Genomic DNA, 21,644 nt, shown 5'->3' with positions numbered 1-21,644 from the left:
TAAAAAGCGTGGCTTCCACCATCAATCCAACCCTCACCAGCATATCCTCCATGCGCACTGGCTCCCTCTGCCCCCACACGCATCATGGACATTGCTGCCTCCTACTGCATGATCACACCACCAGACATCTTTCCTGCTCCTCCCCTCTCTGCCTCCCACAGGGACCACTCCCTCCATGACTCCCTCATCTACTTCTCCCTTCCCACCACTTGCCACCTTGGCACCGACCCCTGTGAGCATGCTCCACTTGCACCACACTTTATTTACCACTACTCAGGACCCAAAACAGTCCTTCCAAGTGAAGCAAAACTTTACTTGTGAATCTGCAGGGGTCATCTACTGCATCCGGTGCTCTGGTTGGGGTCTCCTCTACATCGGAGAGACTGTACACAGACTGGGAGATCACTTCGCTGAGCACATCAGCTCTGTCCATCGCAATTGCATGGATCTCCCAGTAGCTATCCATTTCAATTCCACCCATTCCCTGTCTATCCATGGTCTCATGCATTGCTAGACTGAGACCACATGCACCTCATATTCCATCTGGACACCCTCCAACTGGATGGCATTAACATAGGCTTCTCCGGTTGCTGTTAGCCCCTGCTCCAGCTTTCCCTATGTCTCCTTTCCTTTAGGTCTCTCTCTCTTTTCCCTTAGCTCTGCTTCCACAGAACCCCAAACACCCCCCCCCCCCAAGCTCAGTCAATTCTTACCTTTCCTCTCTCCTGTGTCCCATCCATAATCCAATTAACACCTTTTGTCTGTTGGTCTGTACTCATTCCCCTGCCCATTGTTCCCTCACCAGCTTTTTAATTCTGGCACCTGTCTGCTTTTTACTCTTATCTTGAAGAAGGGCTCAGCCCCAAAATGTTGGTCATATATCTTCACCTCCTATAGATGCCACGAGACCTGCTGAGTTCCTCCAGCATTTTTATTACAATCACAGCATCAGCAAGACTTGTGCGTTTCACTCTTGGTCAATCATCCTTTTTCTCCCACCGATGTCACTCAACCCTCTGAATTTCTCCAGGAGACTGTGTTTAGTTTCAGATTCCAGCATCCACTGTCCCCCTGTGTGTCTGATGATTCTTAGGTTGACAGACTGTCTGGCATAATACTATGTGGATTGATGTTTGCACTCCAGCTGTTCATATTTGTATCAATAATATGACTGAGTTCAAATGCTATCTTTCCAAGCTTGCTGACGATATTAAAGGAGGCAGGATTATGAGCACTGATGCAAAGAGGCTTTGAGGGTTATGGACAAGCTGAATGAGCAGGCAAGAACATAGAATAAAATGGGAAAAATGTGATGTCGTGCATTTTGGTGAATGTAACAGAAAAGCAGAGTTTTTGTAAAATACAGAGTGATTGGATGCTGTTGATGTTCAAAGGGATCTAGGTGTGCATGTACGCAAGAGGTACAAGTACAGTTTGTGTGTCGGAGAACAATTGGTACATTTACTGAAGTAACAGACTCTTTCGCCTGAGGGCAGGGGAGATTGGAACAAGAGGCCATGAGTTAAGGGTAAGGGGGCAACACTTTAGGAGAAATATTAGATGTAGCTTTTTCACTCAGCGAGTGGTGGCAGAATGGAATGAACTTTTGAATGAGATAGTTGCGTTAGGGTTCCTTCTGTCATTTAAGAGAAGGTTGGATGTGTATATGGAGGTGAGGGGGTTGGAGGGTTATTGGCGGTGAGCGGGTGGTTTGAGTTAGTGGAGTTGTTCTAGTGAACCGGTGCGGACTCGAAAGGTCAACATGGCCTGTTTCCGCTCCGTAAATGGTTATATATATATGGTTATATGGTGTAATGATTGCTTTTGATTATAGAGTATGGAATTGAATTGCAGTTGCATAGAGCTTGAATAAGACTTCATCAAGGGTATTGTGCATAGTCATATTTGAGGTATATTCAATGAACGTCATAAAGAGGTGCAGAAAAGATTCACTGGACTGGTTCCAGGCATGTTGAGTTTGCCATATACAAGATACTGAATAGACTAGGAGTGTAGAACAGTGAGCGGTGACTTCATGAAACTGACAACATACCTGAAGGGCTTGACAGGCTAAATGCAGTGAAAGTGTTTCCTCTTCTAACAAGGAGTCACTGTTTGAAATGAAATGGCAGAACATTGAGGATTGAGATGCAGAAAACATTCTAAGTAAAGTAACTATAACCAAGATGGGTTATAAATGTTTTTACACGGCGAATGGTTAGCATCTACAATATGCTGCCAGAGCTTGGAGAACCTTGGTGTAACATGACCAGCTGGATTACTGTTATATAAAAGTCAGACTCGAGTCAATTGGGTGAACACTTTCCTTCCATTCTATGGTAAATGTTGTTGTGGGATCTTAATGTTGATCTAAGAACATGAGAAATGGAAGCAGTGGTAGGGCATTGAGCTGCTTGTGTCCTATCAGCCATTCAGTAAGGTCGTGGCTGATCATTTCTATCAGAGATCAAGGTTTAAGTCACAGAGTAGGTGGGGGACTCATGGCTAGGACAAAGGGAACATCAATGATAGGGTGAGCCAGGGTTACAATGGGCTACCCAGTCAATGGGTGCAGTTAGAAAGTGAGAAAATGAACCAAAAGAACAAAGGCAGAATTGGCAATTTCTGTGACATTGGCTGATTTTCCCACTCCATCAGCCAGACACGTCCTGATTTTTAACTCTTAAACAATCCTTTGTTTGTATTCTCACCTCATCAGTTAATTCCCATTGTTCTATCCATTCCTCCTGCACATTTTCTACTACTTAAATCTATCTTTTGTTTCTTTCCCATTTCTGACAAAAGGTCTTTGTCCTAAAACATTAGCCCCTTTTCAACAGGCACCTTGTCCCAGGAATTAACAGGGAATTAACTGGTTAAGGGTCCAGTGGAAAAGAAAAACAATCAGCATGCCAGCATCAAATGACACCAGAGATTGACGGCCTACTCACATCCCCGGCATCAGCTGACACCACCGTGCAGATGAAACCAGCGGAAAAATGACAACTTCCATTCCATTTGAACGTAGACTCACCGATCCCTGGGGATGAGTTGTGTTCAATGGAAATGAAGTCAGTGTCCCGGTTAAAGGTGACCCAGTGGAAACAGCACAGACGGCTTCCTATCACGGGACACTGCACGGCCAATTAAATAGAAAAGGGCTATTAACTCTGCTTCTTTTTACACTTCTGTTGGGTATTTAATGTTACTTCTCTCATACTATATTTTAATTTTAAGGGGATCCTAATAAATGGGTCGCACAAACGTTTCCTCGGCTACATTATTTTACAAGCAGAGAAGATGGAAAGGATCACCCTTCTTACTCATGAGAGGACAATAAGCTTGATCATGGTCAATTAGTCTCACAATCCACACTCCGCTGTACTTCTTGACCTGTTGCACTTGCCCTATTACACAATTTTTTACAATCCTTTGTATTTTCACTCTATCAGAGATGGTCATGAGTGATCCAGTAGTCTTAGGCAGTGAGGCAAAGCTAGGCCGTGCGTGTAAGTAGTCCTCCCCCAGCATATTGCTGATGCCCTGATCCTAGAACACTTAACAGGAGGCTGGGGGCAAAGTCTGTACATTTTTAAATGTGCCTGATTGATATATTTTAATGGATGAAGTGCAGAGTTGGTGAGAGGACATCCAACTTGTCAATGGATTAAACAATGAAGTGGAAAAACTTTATTTGAATTGATATTTTAAACTGATGGTTTATTCTGTCAAATTTCAGGACAAAAAAAAACCTCAAAGTAGATGATGGGAAAGAAGGGTATAATGGGATTTTCTGACTTTGGAGAGGAAGAGGGATTTGAGGTGGTACCATGATTTTCTAGTGAATGGTCAAGGGTTTGTTGGGGGAGGAAGACAATAAATAAATAAATAGAAGTGGGGGCAGATTTGAAAAGGAGGACAGTACAAAAGGGGAGGAAATTGTTAAGAATATGGCCAGGGTCCAGTGCTTATTGGACAAGTTTATTGTCATCTGATTGTAGAAGTACACCTAGTCCTGAGTGCAAAATATGGAGGCACACAACTAGACATAACACATATACAGACAATACAAAAGCAAGACAAGTATTTAATCTATACAAATAAATAAATAAATAGTTTCGTGTATATGCGAGTCTCGGATGGATGGTCAGTGTGAGCAGTTGCTTTGGTTGTTCAGCATTCTCTCTGCCCACGTAAGAAGCTGTTCCTCAGCCTGGTGGTGTTGATACTCCTGTATCTCTTCCCTTATCGAAGCAGCTAAAAGATGCTGTGTGCAGGGTAGAAGGGTTCCTCAATGATTTTGCGTGTTCTCTTTAGACAACTATGCCAGTAGATCACATCGAAGGGGGGGGGGGGGAAAGAGAAGGGAGACACCAGTTATAGTTTTGTAGATTCACCTGTGATCCATTTCACAGTGTGGTACAGATACTACAGAGATGCAGCCGGCCAGGACACTCTTGATAGAGCTTCAATCAAAGGTTAACATGATGGTAGCCTGAAATCTTGCCCGCTTCAGTCTTCTCAGGAAGTGAAGTCACTGTTGCAATTTCCTGACAAATGAGGAGATATTGAGTGACCACAATAGGTCACTAGTTAAGTGAACGCCAAGGAACTTGGTACTCTCCACTCTATCTACTACATTGTGTTGATGTGTAGTGGAGGGTGGTCATTCCTGGTCCTCATGAAGTCCACAATCATCTCCTTCATCTAATCCACATTGAGACTAAGGTTGGTATTCTTGAACCATTTTGCAAGATTTTCCACCTCTGTAGTGTGATTCAGAATTTTTGCTGATGAGGCCATCTACTGTTGTGTCATCTGCAAGCTTGATGATACTGTTGCAGCTGGATCTGGTGATGCAGTCATGAGTCAATAGCAGGAGCAGACTGAGCACATAGCCCTAAGGTGCACCATTGTTCAGCATGACAGTGCTTGACATTCTCCTACCAACAGGGACAGACTGATCTTTCCGCTAGGAAATCCAGGATCCAGTTACAGCGAGGATAGATTCTCCACCAGCATCTGGGGAATGATCATACGAAACACTGAGCTGAAGTCAATGAAGACCATTCTGGCTTATGAGGCATTGTTCTCCAGGTTGGCCAGAAAGGAGACAATCGGGCAGGACCAGTACATTAGTATATTGGGAACAGGATTAAGGGAGGAGCAGAATAAACCCAGAGAAGAAGGGAAGGAGAGAACCCGGAAAAAATGCAAGAAAGGATATTTGATCCTATACCAGGCAAAAGAGAGAAGTGACAAAGACATCTTATTAGACTATTTGATTCTTAGTGACAATAAGTTCATGAACTTGTTAGAAAATATGGGGGAGAGAAACCTTTCATAAATGTTGAGAATCTTTGAGTTCTAGTATATTCCTCAAGTAGTGAAGATACCAAAACCAGCACCAAATGTGCCCAATAGGAAACTAGTCTTTCACCATAAATCTTAAATGCATTGAATTGAGGAAGGAGGGTAGAATCCCTTACAAGTCAATGTAGTTTTCAGGGGGATAATGAGAGGCATTGTTGAAAGTACAATTAAACAGACTTGAAGTGGTGAATTGAGGACCAACAGTTAATGCATTGGAAAATGGAATGTAAATGACTTGAGACATTTTTTTTTCCCAAACGATAGATATAGAAGAAAAAGCAAAGCAGATCAGAGTAGAGAAGGATACAACATACAGATTGTCATATCTGCAGTGATACGTTGGAAGTAACAAGACCTCATGAGATGGCAAAGCTGAGAAAGTGTGAATCTAGGTAGACAGGTTTGTGTGAAGTGACAGATAAAGGAAAAGGACGAATGCAATGATTTAAGATGAATGAGAACAGAATGTGTTGGTTTGGGTTGAAATCAAAGGTGAGAACTCATTGTAGGGGCTAAGGAAGGAAGCAATGAAAGTCTGTTATTGAGTGACTTCAGTATGTTAAAGAGCATTTAAATGCTATCATGATCGTCCTTGGTCTCTACTACTATTAATCCCTCAAAGTACGCACCATGTTCCTCTCTACTCAAAAGGCCTCCTGTGCCTTTTTCTGCACAATCAATTACAGTTTTCCGAAAATATAAAGTTGTACCTTTCAGATGAACTTACCATCAAATTGCAACCTTCCTTTTGCCCTTTCACCAAGTTTAGCCTTTCCCTCATTTCTATTGTGAGTAAACAGTCCTTTGGCTATCCTCCCTTGTCTTGTCAGGTGTCTGCACCAGCAATTTTATTCAGTGTTTAACGTTGCAAAGTCATAATTTTGAATTATATTCAAGGTAATTAAGCATAATTATATAAACAGGTCTTTCAATGATATTTCAAGTGTGAAACTACTTAAATAGAATTACAGATTAAATGAGGAAAATAAAACCATAATGGTTTCCAGTGCATGCTTTCGATTGTCAAGCTCAGCTATCCTGATAACGTGTAAACAGACAACTCTTACAAGTCAATTTGACTGAAAACTATTTAGGATAAAAATACAAGATATAGTCTTCACATTTTAGTAACATTGTAAATATTGTAAATCAAGAACCTCAGGAGGTCAGGCATATTTCCTGAACGTCCAAAGTTCTCCAAGGCCATGATGAAATGCAAAACTTCTGATCAATTTCTGGAATGGAGGTGCACAAACTCTTGTACAGGACATCAATTTATTGTCATATACATTGTAGTAAAGCTCCAAAATTTTTACTTCTTGCAGCCAAACAGGTAGAGTAAACCCCCTGGTATCTGGCACCTATGGGATTGGTAGATGCTGGATAAGTGAATTTTCCAGTTCCTTGAGATTATGCATTGTGTGATTGCCAAATTAATGGTGAGGTGTGCCAATTTTAAACTTTCCTATTTGTTTTCCATGATTATATTTGCTGTTGCTTGAATTCCAGATAGCAGGTGTTTTGCTGTTCTTGTGAAAAAATTATACTGGTAAATTTAAGTGGCAATAAGATAGATGATAAATATTTACAATAATCTCACTGCAAAAAAAAAAGTGTCTTGGAATTGTACATACAGTTCTTTTGTGTTGTTAGACCATGTCTATGATTAGAGCTGTTAGGAATAATTAGGAATAAACTGGTTTTGAACCAAAAGGTGCTGGACTCAAGGCTTCTATAACTTCTGCCTGAAGTGAGATGAGGTTGTGATTAGGATGATGGGGGCCCTTTATCATGCTGCCTGTATTCTTGAGGCCTCAATCAAGTCTTTATTGGATGGGAGATCAGAGGCTATGATGGACTTGGTTATGTTTTCTATCTCCGTGTTCCTCAGCATTTAAATTTCCAAAAAAAAGCCTATGATGCCAGTGTACCTGTAGAAGTTTTATAAAGTATCCGTCAAGATGCCAAATTTCCTCAGACGCCTTAGAATGTAGTTAGTCGTTTTTCCTGTAGATATTACTGCAACTAGGGAATCTCCTTGCCTGAATCTTTCTCACCTTTTAATCATACCCAATTGACTTGTTATGTGCCAATGACAAAATATTTCAGTAATAATTGGGTCTAGAGCAATAGAGAAGGTTGAGAACCAACTGCACTCGACCAAGTTGTTGCTGTTTTTTTTGATGTGAAAAATTGTCCTTGTCCCATTTGCTTTGGAGTTAGGAAATCGTGCACATTATGAGTCATTTAAGGTACAATTAAAACAGTGGTTCTCAAACTTTTTCTTTACTAATCAAAGAGCATTTATGGCATAGGGATTACTTAAGGTGGCATGTGAGTGAAAAGAAAAAGTTTGAAAACCACTGTTATACAAGGTAACAGGTCATTTCAGCCCACAAGTCCATGCCATTCAATTTACATCCCCGGTACATTTCAAACGGTGGGAGAAAACTGTCGCCTCCAGGGAAAGCCCATGCAGACTCAGGGAGAATGTACAAACTTCTTGTAGACAGTGTGGGATTTGAACCCTGGTTCCATTTGCTGGTGCTATAAAGGTGGCTGCACCAACTGTGCCAGCCCAAACTTGCCATTTTCAGGTTTCTACTTGCCAGCCCTAGCACATGGCTTTATTTTCATAATATTTTCTTTATTCCTTACCCTAAACCACTTTTTGATCCATTTCTTCCTTTCATCTTCTTTCTCCTGTGATCCTTGTTTTATGTACTCCAGATTATGAGAGCTGTGCGTGGATTTATGGTATGTGTGAGGGGTTAAAATCACTTCCAGCTTGGTGGGAGTTTGAAAAACATGACTTAAGAAGGTGCTTGAGGCAGTTTGGAAATATCTGATAAATCTTAACCTTCAAGTCTATAATTGGTAACAGTGCCAATAAAATATTGTGGCAAGAATAATAATAAAGAAATATATGGCACAGAGGAGCTATTTTGCTTAATTCAGTTCTCAGCCAATGAATGCTGGTTGATTGCTTGACATGTACCAGCTGATTCACAGTATACTAAATACAATACCTTCCAAGTATATTTCAGTGTGTTATAATTACTCCTACTCCATTGTAATTGCTATCCTTGTATATTATCAACACTTTTTTTTACTTTAGGAAAAAATTGAGAAGTTCCAATTTGTACATAATTTACCATTAATCTTGATAACAATGGTATTTAATGCTTTGAATCTGAGTATTGAACCTTGCTGCCCTTGAAAGGTCTTCTAAGCAATGTTGCCTTGTCACTATACACACTGGACAACATTTTTTTTGGTTCTTTTTTAAAAAAGGTTTTCTTCCCAAGAAGAAAAATTGGGGATTATGATAGACAACTTCAAGCTGAACACAAAGATAATTTCGAATTTGCTGTATTATGTGAGAAGTTGGAGAAACATTAAATTAACTTTTATTGAATTTAGCATGTTTAACCACATAATGATGCTGCCATGTTGCGTTAGTTCAACTGACCTAAAAATGTTTTGCCGCTGATTTTCATTTGTACTGAGCACCTGACGCCTCGCGAGTCAGTGTCCAAAAATAATCAGTCAGCATTGAATGGATTCCAGTTACCCTATTACCATTTTTCCATGGTTGCAATATCCTGGTGAAGTCTTTCACCTCGTTCGTCACTGACTGCACAGAGATCAGCAGAGAAGTTGTCCAAGTGCAAATGCAGAACATGAATTTTCCACGACATGTTGCACTTCATGGTTTTGTCTGGTTGAAGAAGAGTTAAAATATAACAGTAAATCACAAAATAGATTATAGCTAAAAAAAAAAGTATGTTATTTTCATGATCAGCAACCCAAAATTGATTCACTCACTCAAAGATGTTTAGGAAGAAAAACCTTTCTTATCCAGTGTCATTATAGACACACAATATTTCCAAGTCAAGGCAGCTTTGTTGATGACCAGGAATGGTCATAGAGAAAGTTGCTCTAAACATTAAAGAGAAGAGAGGTATCTGTTTTGTTCAATTTGTTGTCTGGATCTAGGCTGCACTATAGGATCAGTCCTCATGCCCTTCCATCAAATCTTTGAGAAGATGAAAGTGACCTATCTTCTTGAACTGCTGCAGGTCTTCCTGAGAAGATATTCGCATAGTGAATTTGAGAAGGATGTTTCTGGATTTGGATCCAGCAATGATAAAAATATAACGAACCTCTTTTCAAGTTAGGTTTTGTGGTTTCTGAGGTAGCTGATGAAGCCAATGTTGGGCCAATAGATTTGACTGCAGGTAAGTCAGGTGGGTAAATTACAATCTAGTGCACTCTTTCCACTCTTTGTGGAGGCCTTTTAAGGAATAGACTTGATCCCAAACTTCATACTATATGTTTTTTCACTATTTTGAACAGTTGTGTGTCAGGATTGTGCTCTTGTACTAATTCAATAAAGTCAATTTGTGTTATTTTTGATTGCAGCAGGAATTAAGCATGGAGAAAGTACAAAAGCATTAGAAATAGAGCTAAAATGCTACATCTGGGAAAGTCAGGTCAAATGTACATTTGAGAAAGCTAGTTCCAGAAAAAAAATTGATAGAACTCTTTGATCCTTCATATCCACCAAACTATCCTCTGCTCTGTTCCTACCATTTAAATTCTTGAGTTAAAAGTTTTTTTTTCACTAAATCTCTGATTTTGTGGGCAATCAAGCTTGTCCATGGAATCCCAGTGCATTTCTGTTTTTCAAACTTGACTGTATTTACTGCAATTGATGATCCAAATAGTTCCCAGCGCCAACCTTTGATGTGCCTTTAATCATCTCAAGTAGACCTCAGTTCCATTCCTTTGGCAACCTTGGCTTTTCTTAATTATAGCATCGATTATCTGTGAGAATTATGCTGCTTAAGCAATGGAAGGCAAAGGGTCATGCTGCCACCAGAGAAGAATTAGAGCATTCATTTAACTTGAAGCTGCCCTCAAATGTCTCACAAAGTGAAAGGCGGAGATATTTGGTCTTGAAGTCCTCCTTAAAGGAAATTTAAGCACTGAAGTTTCACTTGTTTAAAATGGTTTAACATGTCAAATTTGCTCATTATATCTTTTTGAGGCTCTTTGAAGTGTTTGATTGGTTGAGATTTCAACATTATTCTTTCCAGAGGTTATTCAGCTAAGTCTTCCAGAAGATAAGAAGGTCAGTATAACGACAGTAACTGTTGGATTGAGTGCTGTCTTGTCGTGTGCTGTTCATGGCATCCTGAGACCACCCATCATCTGGAAGCACAATGGAATCACGTTAAATTTCTTGGATCTAGAAGATATCAATGTAAGTGACATCATTTAAAATCAACCAAGCTATTTGCATTATTTAACATAAAGGCATATTTTTAAAACTTTGCCAAGAGTTTAAATACAGGGTGAACCACATATTCACTATTCCTCAGATATTAATTTCCAATAAAGAAAAAATTAATAAATAAAAACATATCCGATATGCAGCCAAGCCCAATCCAGTAGAATTTGTATTTCACTTTAATCAAATGGAGAAAATTACAGACAGCCACATTCGCTGCTGGCCATTTTATGTCTCAATTTTTAAAAAATTTAGACAACAGCACGGTAACATACCATTTCGGCCCATGAGCCCGTGCTGCCCAATTTACACTCAATTAACCTACACCCCAGTACATTTCAAATGGTCAGAGGAAACTGAACCCCCCTCCCCCCGCAAGGAAACCCACGCAGACACAAGGAGAACGTCCAAGCTTCTTACAGACGGCACAGGATTCGAACCCCATTCCTGATCGCTGGCGCTGTAAAGGCTTTACACTAACCTCTATGCCAACTGCGTTGCCCCTGCTGAAATGCTGCCCAAGATTCTCTAATGGGTTCACTCTTCACAGTTATTAGGACATTTTTGTCTTGAATGCACTTTCTTCAGTCGCATTGTATCAAGCCAACCAATTATTTTTAAATAACTGCAGCACTTTCAGGAATATTAATCTATTCAGCCTGAAGCTATACAAGGATTTTAGGACATGATCTCATTTATTTATTTCTGTTTCTACATGGATATATCAAGGTCCTTATACAGTAATGGGATCAGGGGCATGTAATTAAGTTGTTGTTGTTTTATTCTTCCTTCCCCGAAGCAGGTAACGTGGACCAATGCCAGAATGCTATTTTTGTAGCCATTACAAACTTGCAGAACATATTTACCTCAATCTGGATCAGTGAAGTTTTTTTTCACAACTACCTCAAAACACTAAAGATTAAACAAACTTGACATCATAATTATTATTATCACCTGGATAAAAGGAATAAATAAGTGATATAAGTGGATATCAAAGCAAATAATTTTTGGATGCGAGATTATGCTCAAATGCATTCAGAATTTTAATTAATGCATAAAACATGAAAATCATGGCCAAAAAGCACATACAACTCATATCCATCAACTTCAAACAATCCACTGCAAACTGCTGGTGGGCTGTCACGTGGACTTTCAGAACAACTCATTATGATTAAACTATTGCACTTTTCCATTCTCTTCAGCCTTTTTACACTTCATAAACTCATTCCAGCTGGGTTTTTATTTGCTGACTTTTCTCACTACAAAATTATCCTGATAATTTCAACTGTTAAGAGAATCCAGTAAATCTTTGAAAAGTATATACTGCTTTTGTACGTAGTGCCACTTCCTTAATCAAAGACTGTCTTCATTCCTTTTACAGGATTTTGGTGATGATGGATCCCTTTATATTACAAAAGTTACAACAATCCACATGGGGAATTACACCTGCCATGCTCATGGCTTTGATGACCTCCTCCAGATCCACATCCTGCAGGTGAATGGTTAGTAAATATCATACCTGACAGTCACAGTTAGTCTCCAAATGCTACATAACATGTCATCTGATTATTTCCATACACACATCACAATTTACTGATCAGTGGATTATTGACATTACAATTATATGCTTATCACTTTCATTGAACAAATATAATACATTGGAAATTATAAAAATGGGCCAAATTTTGCTGGTGGAATAATGACATGTTAATAGCACATTCTATTATTAAAATTGAAGTCAAACAAAAAAGACATTTCTTGAGAATAAACGAGTTTATTTTGACTAGCAACATTGAGATTTGGGCAGCATTACTATAGCTTTGGTGGCCTGGGCTCAAATCCAACGCTATTTGTAAGGAGTTTGTACATTCACCCCATGTCTATGTGGGTTTCCTCTCACCCTTCAAAACGTACAAGGGTTGTAGGCTAATTGGGGTATTTGGGCAGCATGGAATCATGGCCGGAAGGGCCTTTTACCATGCTATATGTCTAAATTTAATCAGTTAAAAAATTAACTTAGGAGCAGGCAATTTATTCCGTCAGGCTTAATCTCCTATTTAATAAGATCACAACCGATGTGACTGCAACTTCAAGGTTAACATTTTAACTTCTTGTTTATCAAGAAGCCATTATCTACAGTTTTTAATATTCAAAAAATCTGCTGCCCTTTAAGGAACACAGTTCCAAAAACAATCTGAGAATAAATATTCAGCTCATCTTTGTCTTAAACTGGCAACCTCTTTTTTTTAAAAAAAAAGCAACACTCAATTCTAATTCCTCTCACAAACCCCTCAGCATCTTGCATATATTGTTCAAATTACCCATTATTCTTCTAAACACCAACAGATACACACCTTAGCTATCCAACATTATCTCGTAAGGTGACCCACCATTCCACGTGTAGTCTAATAATCATCCTTCCTTAAATTAAAATAATTCTGCTCAATGTATGTAGAATTGAAGCTCAACATTTCAACTTTTATGTTCAATTTGACTTGCAATTAGCAAATTATTTTCAGTATCTGCATACAGGTTTTTTTTTAAATCTGCATTTGAGAGCCTGATAGTCTCTCACCATTTTGATAATATACTTTTTTTTCCTGCCAAAACCAGCAATTACACCTTATACTCTTATTTGTTAGATTTTTGCACACTCGTGTAACCTATCTATATTCCTTTGTGTCCTCTTCACAACTTTCTTTCCTTCATATACTTGTGTCATTTTCAATGCCTTCAACCAAGTCACGTACATAAATTCTGACATGTAATAATATTTCAGTTTGATTAGCTGTTGCATCACGCCAACCAGAAAATGAACAATCATCGCTGCAATTGTCTACATTCTGTTATGCATCTTATTTTCTCCCCACCAATGTGTTCCCTCGTCTTTTATTTTCCACAAAAACCTTTGATGTAGCACCTTTTCAAAAGCCTTCTATAAATCTAAATATAGTACTTTCACTATTACCCTTTATCCCAGCACGTTATTTCTTCAGGGAACTCCAAGTTATTCGTTAAACATGATTTCCCTATCACTACACCATGTTTTTTTTTAAAAAGTGCTTTGATGTAACATAATTAATAATAGGTGCCTAACATTTTCTCTGCATTATGTTAACTGCCCTGTTGTTCTCTGCTGTTAATCTTTCTCCCTCAATTTATAAGACTTCTGCCCTAAGATTTTCATAAGTGTGTTATCATTTATAGCTCTACAAATTAAAAAAAAATAAATTTGTTGCATTTCTGCATTAATTGCCCTTTAAAATTTACCAATATTGTGATGCTTTTTAATTCACTTTAACCTCATGATCATATTTAATGAACTACCAAATGAGCTTGTTGATCAAGATACTTACCTCCTTCAATCAATACATTATGATCAGAGATTTTAAAACGTTGATTAAACACAAAACATCCTTTCTTCTCTGCATCTTTTCTATCTCAGTTGCAATTTATTGATACTAATTTGACTTGTATTCACCCACCCCAGCTGTCCTTTTATAATCATTAAATCTTGTACCTGAATCGTATCCTATCTTCCCTTTCAGGCTGTTCTTATTCTAGAGCAATGGTTTTCAAATTGCCCCCACCCAAACTCACATTGCTCTATGTTTGGTAAGGGATTGCTTCAGGTGGTGAGTGGGAGGGGAAGGTTGAGAATCACTGCTCTGGACCCAATTGTTGCTGAAATATTATGGTTGAGAAAATTTGTCATTGGCCCATTTCCTATGGAGTTAATGAAACTGTGCACAAAAAAAGACTCAATTAGGTACACTTAAAACAGTGGTTTTCAAACTTTTTCTTTCCACTCGCATACCACTTTAAGCAATCCCTTGAGCATCTATTGCATAGGGATTGCTTTGTGGAATGTGGATTTAGGGGGCAATATGAAAACCACTGTTCTAGAGTGAGTCTCCAGGTTTAATTTTGTGTAAGTAAGCTGCTTTAAAGCTCTTGAATAAAATATTTAAGTTCTGCTGTTAGTCCTGGTTTAGACCTGCTCAGGTTTACCAGCTGTCAAAGATTGCACTTGTAAAAACTCTAATATTCTGAAGTATTTAAAACTATTAAAAATAAAAATACATTTAATTTCAATTATGAAAGATATTTATTTAAAATCACATTTAAAAACTAGGCATAATAAACTTAAATAATTTTACTTAAATCAAATTAATGAATGACCTTTTACTGATGCTCGTGTCCACACACCATTGCTTTGAGAAATATCAAAACACACCTACATGCACTGGGCCAACAATGTAGTCTATTTTTAAGCTCAGTATTATGTGATAATTTTGTTATCTCCTACAAAGAGATTGACCCCATTTTGAGACATTTTATCAAATAAAATACTCCAATTTGACAAGTATAACATTTGAACTTATTCCATAGCAGCATACCTTTTTTTTTTTAAAATGTTTTCTCTACATGTAATAATATCAAGGTTCAAAATATAATGATCAAATATTAATATCAAATCTATTACTTGATTATATAAACCCCCTCCCCCACTAAACAAACCCCAAGAGAAAGAAGAAAAACATTAGAAAAGAAGGCAAGAAACTTGAATAGAAACCTGGTTGCTGTAAGTTCCCATTTACCACATGGAATTAATCATTTATAACTTTTAATACTTTCAAGGAGGTTAATGAAGTTCGAGGTTTAAGGAAAAGGTCTATAAATTCTTAAGTATGGGCGCCATATTTTCAAAAATACATGATACTTACTTCTCAAATTGTAAGTAATTTTCTCCAAAAGGACACTGCTATACATTTCTGCATTCCATTTTTCCATACCCAAGTGAATATGTCAATGCTATATATACCATGTCAATGCTATATATTTTCTTGCTACTGCTAAGGCAATCTTTAAAATTGTTTTTGATATGTCGATAGTTTCACTGTCAGTCTTATCCCCTCAATTACCTCATAAAAATAACATGGAGTTTGTGGAAATTTAATTCCCATAACCTTTTCTAAATAAAACACCAAATTTGACCAAAAAGGTCTCACTTTGAAGCAAGACCAAGTGGAATGTTAAAAAAGTACCTAGCTCCTGACCACATCTAAAACACTGACCAGATAAATCTGATTTGAATTTTTTTTTAAAAACTTTTGCCTAGTAAGATATAATTGATATGTAAAAAAATATATTGAACTAACCAATATCTAACATTTATAATATTTGTCGTACTATCCTGACCAATTTTTTTCATCAATATTAACATTTAATTGCATCTCCCAACATGGTATAGACTTATGTATCCCCTGTTAAATAATTCCCTTCTGCAATAAAGTATACATAGCCAAAATAAATTTCTTAATATATCCATTATATATCAATATTTCTACATCAGCACATTTTGGCAATGACATTGTTGGACCCAGTTATCTCTCAAATAAGCCCGTAGTTGATAGTTACAGAATACTTCTATGGTAGCAATACTGACAAATTTGGATCAATCATGTACTTAAAATTCCACTCAACATTTCCTTCCACTAAAGCTTTCAGAGAAAATTCAGAAAAGGGATTAAAAATGGCATTTATCAAATCCCAATAGCATTTTATTTTGCTGGATAAGCATTGGTTAAAAACAAGGTAATGTTATTTGATCTCTTCTGATTATTTTCAGCAGATTCAAAATTAAAAGGAAATTCTAGCAATTAGCTTTATCAGCCAATGGGGAATATCATACAAATCAAAGAATTTAAACATAACCCATTTTAGCCGACTCATACATGTGTATATGAAAAATTAAACAATGAACTCTGCAAGTAGATTAAAGAAGAATTAATTTTGTTAATTTTAATAACACACTCAGTTCAGTCGCATTCCCTGGCTGCATTTCATGCATTAATTTTAACTTGCTTGCTTTTATGGATAAATTTTCTAATTGATACTCATTGAAGAACTTTCTTTTTTCCCCCCCTTGTGTTTATAGTCCCTCCAGTGATCAGAGTTTACCCAGAGAGCCAGGCACAAGAGCCTGGTGTGGCGACAAGTTTGCGATGCCACGCTGATGGAATCCCCAACCCCAAAATTAGCTGGCTGAAGAATGGCTTAGACATTACTTCAACGTTGCCCAAGCAACTTATGCTGCTAGGTAGTATACAATTCCACCTGCATTTTGGGTTTTTTTCCCCAAATACAGTAATGTTTGCTTTTATATAGTACTTTGCTACATTAAATCTTAGTAAAGCCTTTCAGAAACATAATTTCTCATGAAGCTCAACAATTTTTTTATATAGGCATATGAAACAGCTAATCTATATTTTGGCACTAGAAACTCCCAACAACAGCAGCTTGATTATTGAGCCATGAATGAATATTCAGATCGTTTGGACCAAAAACTTTTGTTATAGACTTATTAACTAAAGCCTTGAAGTTGGCTTCTATATGAATTTTACTCTGACATAATTTGTCTGACATAAAAGTAAATCTGCTTCAGAAAAATGTGTTTCGGGAGCAAGTGCTAAACTGGGGAAAGGTTAATTGCACCAGTATTAGGCAGGAGCTGGGAGAGTAGATTGGGAATGGCTGTTGTGGCAACAGTCCACACCCGATATATGAGAACTACTTAAAGGCCGCCTGTTCAGAATTCAGGGCCAGCATGTTGTTATATGAGAAAAGAGAAAGTTGCAAGGTTCAAGAACCATAGATGGCAAGAAATGTAAATTAGTCAAAAAGAAAAAGATATGTGAGGTTTAGACATCTGAAATCAGACTGGGCCCTTAATAAAAATAAAGGAAGCAGGACTTAACTTCAACAGGGATGCAGGAGGGCTATATGAGACCATGAAGGAAAATTCTGTTGCATTAAAAACTAGCTAAAGAAAGTGTAGTGAAATGCATCAGTCTGCAGATGCTGTAATTGTAATAAAAACATAAAAATGCTGGAAGAACTCACTGGGTTTCTCAGGGTCGATAGGAAGTAAAGGTACAGAACCAACATTTTGCTCTGAGCCATTCATCAAGGAATGAGCAAGAAGGCAGCCAGCTGAATGAAGGAGGAGGAGCACAGGCAAACAGCAATAATTAAGCATAGATATGAGCCAGGAGAGGATCGGGGGAGTGGTATGGCTTAGTGAATACAGAGCTGGAGGAAAGGAATGAGAGGCAGGAGCTAATGTTAATGCCATCTGTTTGGAAGGTGCCCAGATAGAATATGAGGTGTTGTTCCTCTAATTTGTGTCTGATCTCAGTCTGTCATGTATGAGACCATGAACATGGGAATGGAACAGGGAATTGAAATGGGTTGCCACTGGGAGATCCCTGCTACTGTGGTGGACAGAGCGAAGATGCTCAGTGAAGTTGATCTCCCCATCTATGTCCAGTCTCTCTGACAAGGTCCACAATGGAAGAGCAGATGTGGTAGTTAACTCCTGCAGATTCACAAATGTTGCTTCACTTGGAAGGATTGTTTGAGGCCCCAAATGGTGGTGAGGGAGGTGGTGTGGGCACACTTGTATAATTTCCTGCACTCAAGGGCAAGTGCAAAGAGGCCAATTAGTGGCATGGAAGAAGTGGACAAAGGAGTCACAGAGGGAGCGGACCCTGTAGAAGGTGGAGAGAGGAAGATGTGTCTGATGATGCAATTATGGAATAGGTAGTGAAAATGGCAGAGAATGATATGCTGGATGTGAAGGCTGGTGGGGTGGTAGGTGAGAGCAAGGGAAATCCTATCCTTGTGTGTGGGGGCAGAGGGGGCCAGGACAGATATGCAAGTATGAGGATATGTGGATGAGGGCCAGGTTGATGGTAGTAGAGGGGAAGTCATGGTGTTTGAAGAAGGAGGACATCTCTGCTGATCTGGCACAGAAGACCTTGTCCTGGAAGAGAGAGGAATTGAGAGAAAGGAATGTAATCCTTACAGGGAACAGGTTGGGAAAAGAATTTAATGAGAGTTTATCCCCCAAGATGGAGACAGAGAAAAGGGACAGTGTTGAAGCAAGTGAATTTGAGGTTGGGATAAAGTTGTCAGCAAAGTGGATAAAGTCAACGAGCTCATCATCATGAGGCAGCATCAATGCAGCCATCAGTAAAGCAGAGGAAGAGTTGAGGAGCCTTGCCTCTATAGGCGTAGAACGGATTGCTCCACACATCCAAGAAAGAACAGGCACAGTTGGGGTCCATGCAGGTACCTGTAGCTATCTCTTTGACTTGGAGGAATTGGGATGTTAAAGGAAAAGTTATTGAGGGCGAGGACAAGTTCTGGCAATAGGAGGAGGGTGGTGGTGGAGGGAGACTGATTGGGTCTGCTGTAAAAGAAGAAGGGCTTTGAGGCCTTTAGTATGAGTGATGGAGGTGTATTGTGATCCAATGTCCATGAAGATGCTGCCATTGCATTCAGGGAATTGGAAGTTGTTGAAGTGATAGAGAGCATATGAAGAATTGTGGATGTAGGTGGGAAGGGATTGGACCAAGGGGGTCAAAATGGAGAGGAGGTAAGCAGATACCAATTCAGTGGGGCAGGAGCATGTGTGAAAAATGTGTCTACTTGGACAACTGGGCTTGTGGACCTTGGCTAGGTGGTAGAACCAAGCAGGGCAGGGTTGGAAGGGAGATGACTGGAAGGAATGAGTTCAGAGAAAGCATATGGCCACTCAAGGACAAAGGAGAGAATTTGTGCCCGGAGCCAGAGGTATTGAGAGGAACTAAATGAGTACTTTGCATTGGTATTCACCAAGAAGAAGAACTTAGATGAAAGTGAGACCAGGGAGTGGTGAGTTTATATTTCAGATTTATTGTCAGAGTACGTGCATGACACCACATACAACTCAGATTCTTTTTCCTGCAAGCAAGTCAGAATGACCACTTATTGGTAGTGCAAAAAGACTGTAAACAGATAACAATTGTAAACAAACTGAGATAATAAAAAAACAAAGAATAAAAATAATTAATAAACTGCACAAGTCAGAGTCCTTAAATGAGTCCCTGATTGAGTGTGTTGTTAAGGTGTCTGATGGTGGAGGGGTAACGGGTGTTCCTGAACCTGGTGGTGCGAGTTTGTTGCACCTATACCTCTTTCCTGATGGCAGCAGTGAGAACAGAGCATGTGCTGGGAGGTGTGGATCCTTGATAGTTGCTGCTGCTCTCCGATGGCAGCTTTCCTGTTCTCGATAGTGGGGAGGGTTTTTGCTTGTGATATCCTGGGCTGTGTCCTCTACCTTTTGGAGGGCTTTATGCTGAGGGGTATTACTGTTACATACCAGATAATGATGCAGCCGGTCAGCATACTTTCCACCATACATCTGTAGAAATTTGACAGGGTTTCTGGTGTCAAACCAAACTTATGCAAATTCCTGAGGAAGTAGAGGTGCCAACATGATTTCTACACAATGCCATTAGTGTGTTGTGTCCAGGAACGAGATAGTGACTTCCAAGAATTTAAATATGCTCACCCTCTCCACCTCTAATCTACCAATGATCACTGGATTGCATTCTGTGGCAAGGAAGAGATTTTGGGTATCCTAATAAAACATTATGGTGGATATGTTGCCAGAGCTTGAGGAAATCTATCTCAGCTATTGAGGGAACAGATTGCTGATGCCTTGACAGATATCTTTATATCCTGTTGAGCCATAAGCAAGGTCCCAGAGAAATGGAGAATAACCAACGATGTTCCTTTGTTTAAAGGGCATAGGAATAATCCTGCAAATTATTTTACTTAAATTTGGCAAAGTAAAGACATATTAAAAAATATAGTATGATTTTGTGCAGGAGGTATCAGGTCTTACAAATCCTATTGAAGTTTTTGAGAAGGTGAGGAAGTTGATTGATGAGGATAGGATTGTGGATGTTGTCCACATGGATTTCAGTAAAGCATTCAACAAGGTCCCTCTGCTAGGCGGACCCAGAATATTAAGGCATGTGGGATGCATGGTAACTAGGCAGAGTGGATTTAAAATTTGCTGGACTATAAATGATATAGGGTAATAGTGGAAGGGTGTTTCTCAGAATGGACATCTGAGACCAATGATTTCCCTCAGGGACCAGAGCTTGCATCTCAGTTGTTTGTGAAATATACAAATGATTAGGATGAAAATATAGGTGGTCTGATTGGTAATTTACCAGATGTCACAAACATTTGCAGGGTTGAGGATAGAGGGAAGGTTGTCAAAGGATTCAGGAGGATTATAGATAGATTAGTTGAAAACATGAGCAAAGAAACCCAGACAAGCGCAAGGTGCTATACTTTGGGAGGTCAAATGCAGGAAGGAAATATGCATTAACTGGTGGGATCTTAGTGTGCCGCTCCATGACAATGACATCACAAGTGGATTATGTGATAAAGAAAGGATACAGCTCGTTTTATTTGGGGCATTGATTATAGAAGTAGAGAAGTCATATTGAAACATTATCAAACTTTGCTTGGGCCACATTTGGAACATTGGGTACAGAATAGGGATGACCAAGATGTTGCCTGGTTTAGAGAATATTAACTAAGAGGAGAAATTGGGGAAATGTCAAATACATGAGGGAATCATATTAAGATGGGGAAAGTTTGGGAAAAAAGTTTAAAAAGAGGGTGACAGATGGTTGAAATGCAATGCCAGAGAAGGTGATGGAAACAGATTTGATTGCAATATTTAAAAGGAATTCAGAGAGGCACATGAACAGAGAGGGAGTGAAGGAATATAGCTCATGTGCAGGTGAATGAGATTAATTTAATTTGGCATCATGGTGGGCCAAAGGATCTGTTTGTGTGCTCCAATGCTCTACATTCTCATCAGATGTTTCATAAATAACAGAGAACCATGTCCATTCCAATGATCAAGAATGTACTGATACTAATCCCATTCACCAGCTCTTCAGCTGTAGCCAATTATGCCCAGGCATTTTAAGTGCTCATCCAGATACTTTTAAAGTGTCATGAGAGCACCTTTCTCCACACCCCCCCACCCCCTCATCCTCCCAGGCAGTGCATTCCAGAACACATCTCTGAGGTTAAAATCTTCCTGAAATCCTCTCATTCG

The 21,644-nt window shown here is 38.9% G+C and overlaps 1 protein-coding gene across 44 annotated transcripts in view; it reads left to right on the top strand.

The window, feature by feature from the left end:
* LOC138743264 (follistatin-related protein 5-like) overlaps positions 1-21,644 on the top strand; it is a 795,256-nt gene that overhangs the window by 728,449 nt on the left and 45,163 nt on the right. For 43 of the 44 annotated variants that reach the window (XM_069898295.1, XM_069898291.1, XM_069898292.1 and 40 more), the window contains 3 exons: positions 10,476-10,642; positions 12,051-12,171; positions 16,611-16,772. In XM_069898295.1, coding sequence (XP_069754396.1) covers positions 10,476-10,642; positions 12,051-12,171; positions 16,611-16,772 — 450 coding nt within the window. The remainder of the gene's footprint in view (positions 1-10,475; positions 10,643-12,050; positions 12,172-16,610; positions 16,773-21,644) is intronic. The other variant, XM_069898321.1, reaches the window with a different exon arrangement.

The sequence above is a fragment of the Narcine bancroftii genome, chromosome 9 (assembly GCF_036971445.1).
Source record: "Narcine bancroftii isolate sNarBan1 chromosome 9, sNarBan1.hap1, whole genome shotgun sequence".
Lineage (NCBI taxonomy): Eukaryota > Metazoa > Chordata > Chondrichthyes > Torpediniformes > Narcinidae > Narcine > Narcine bancroftii.
This window is presented reverse-complemented; position numbering and strand designations above follow the sequence as displayed.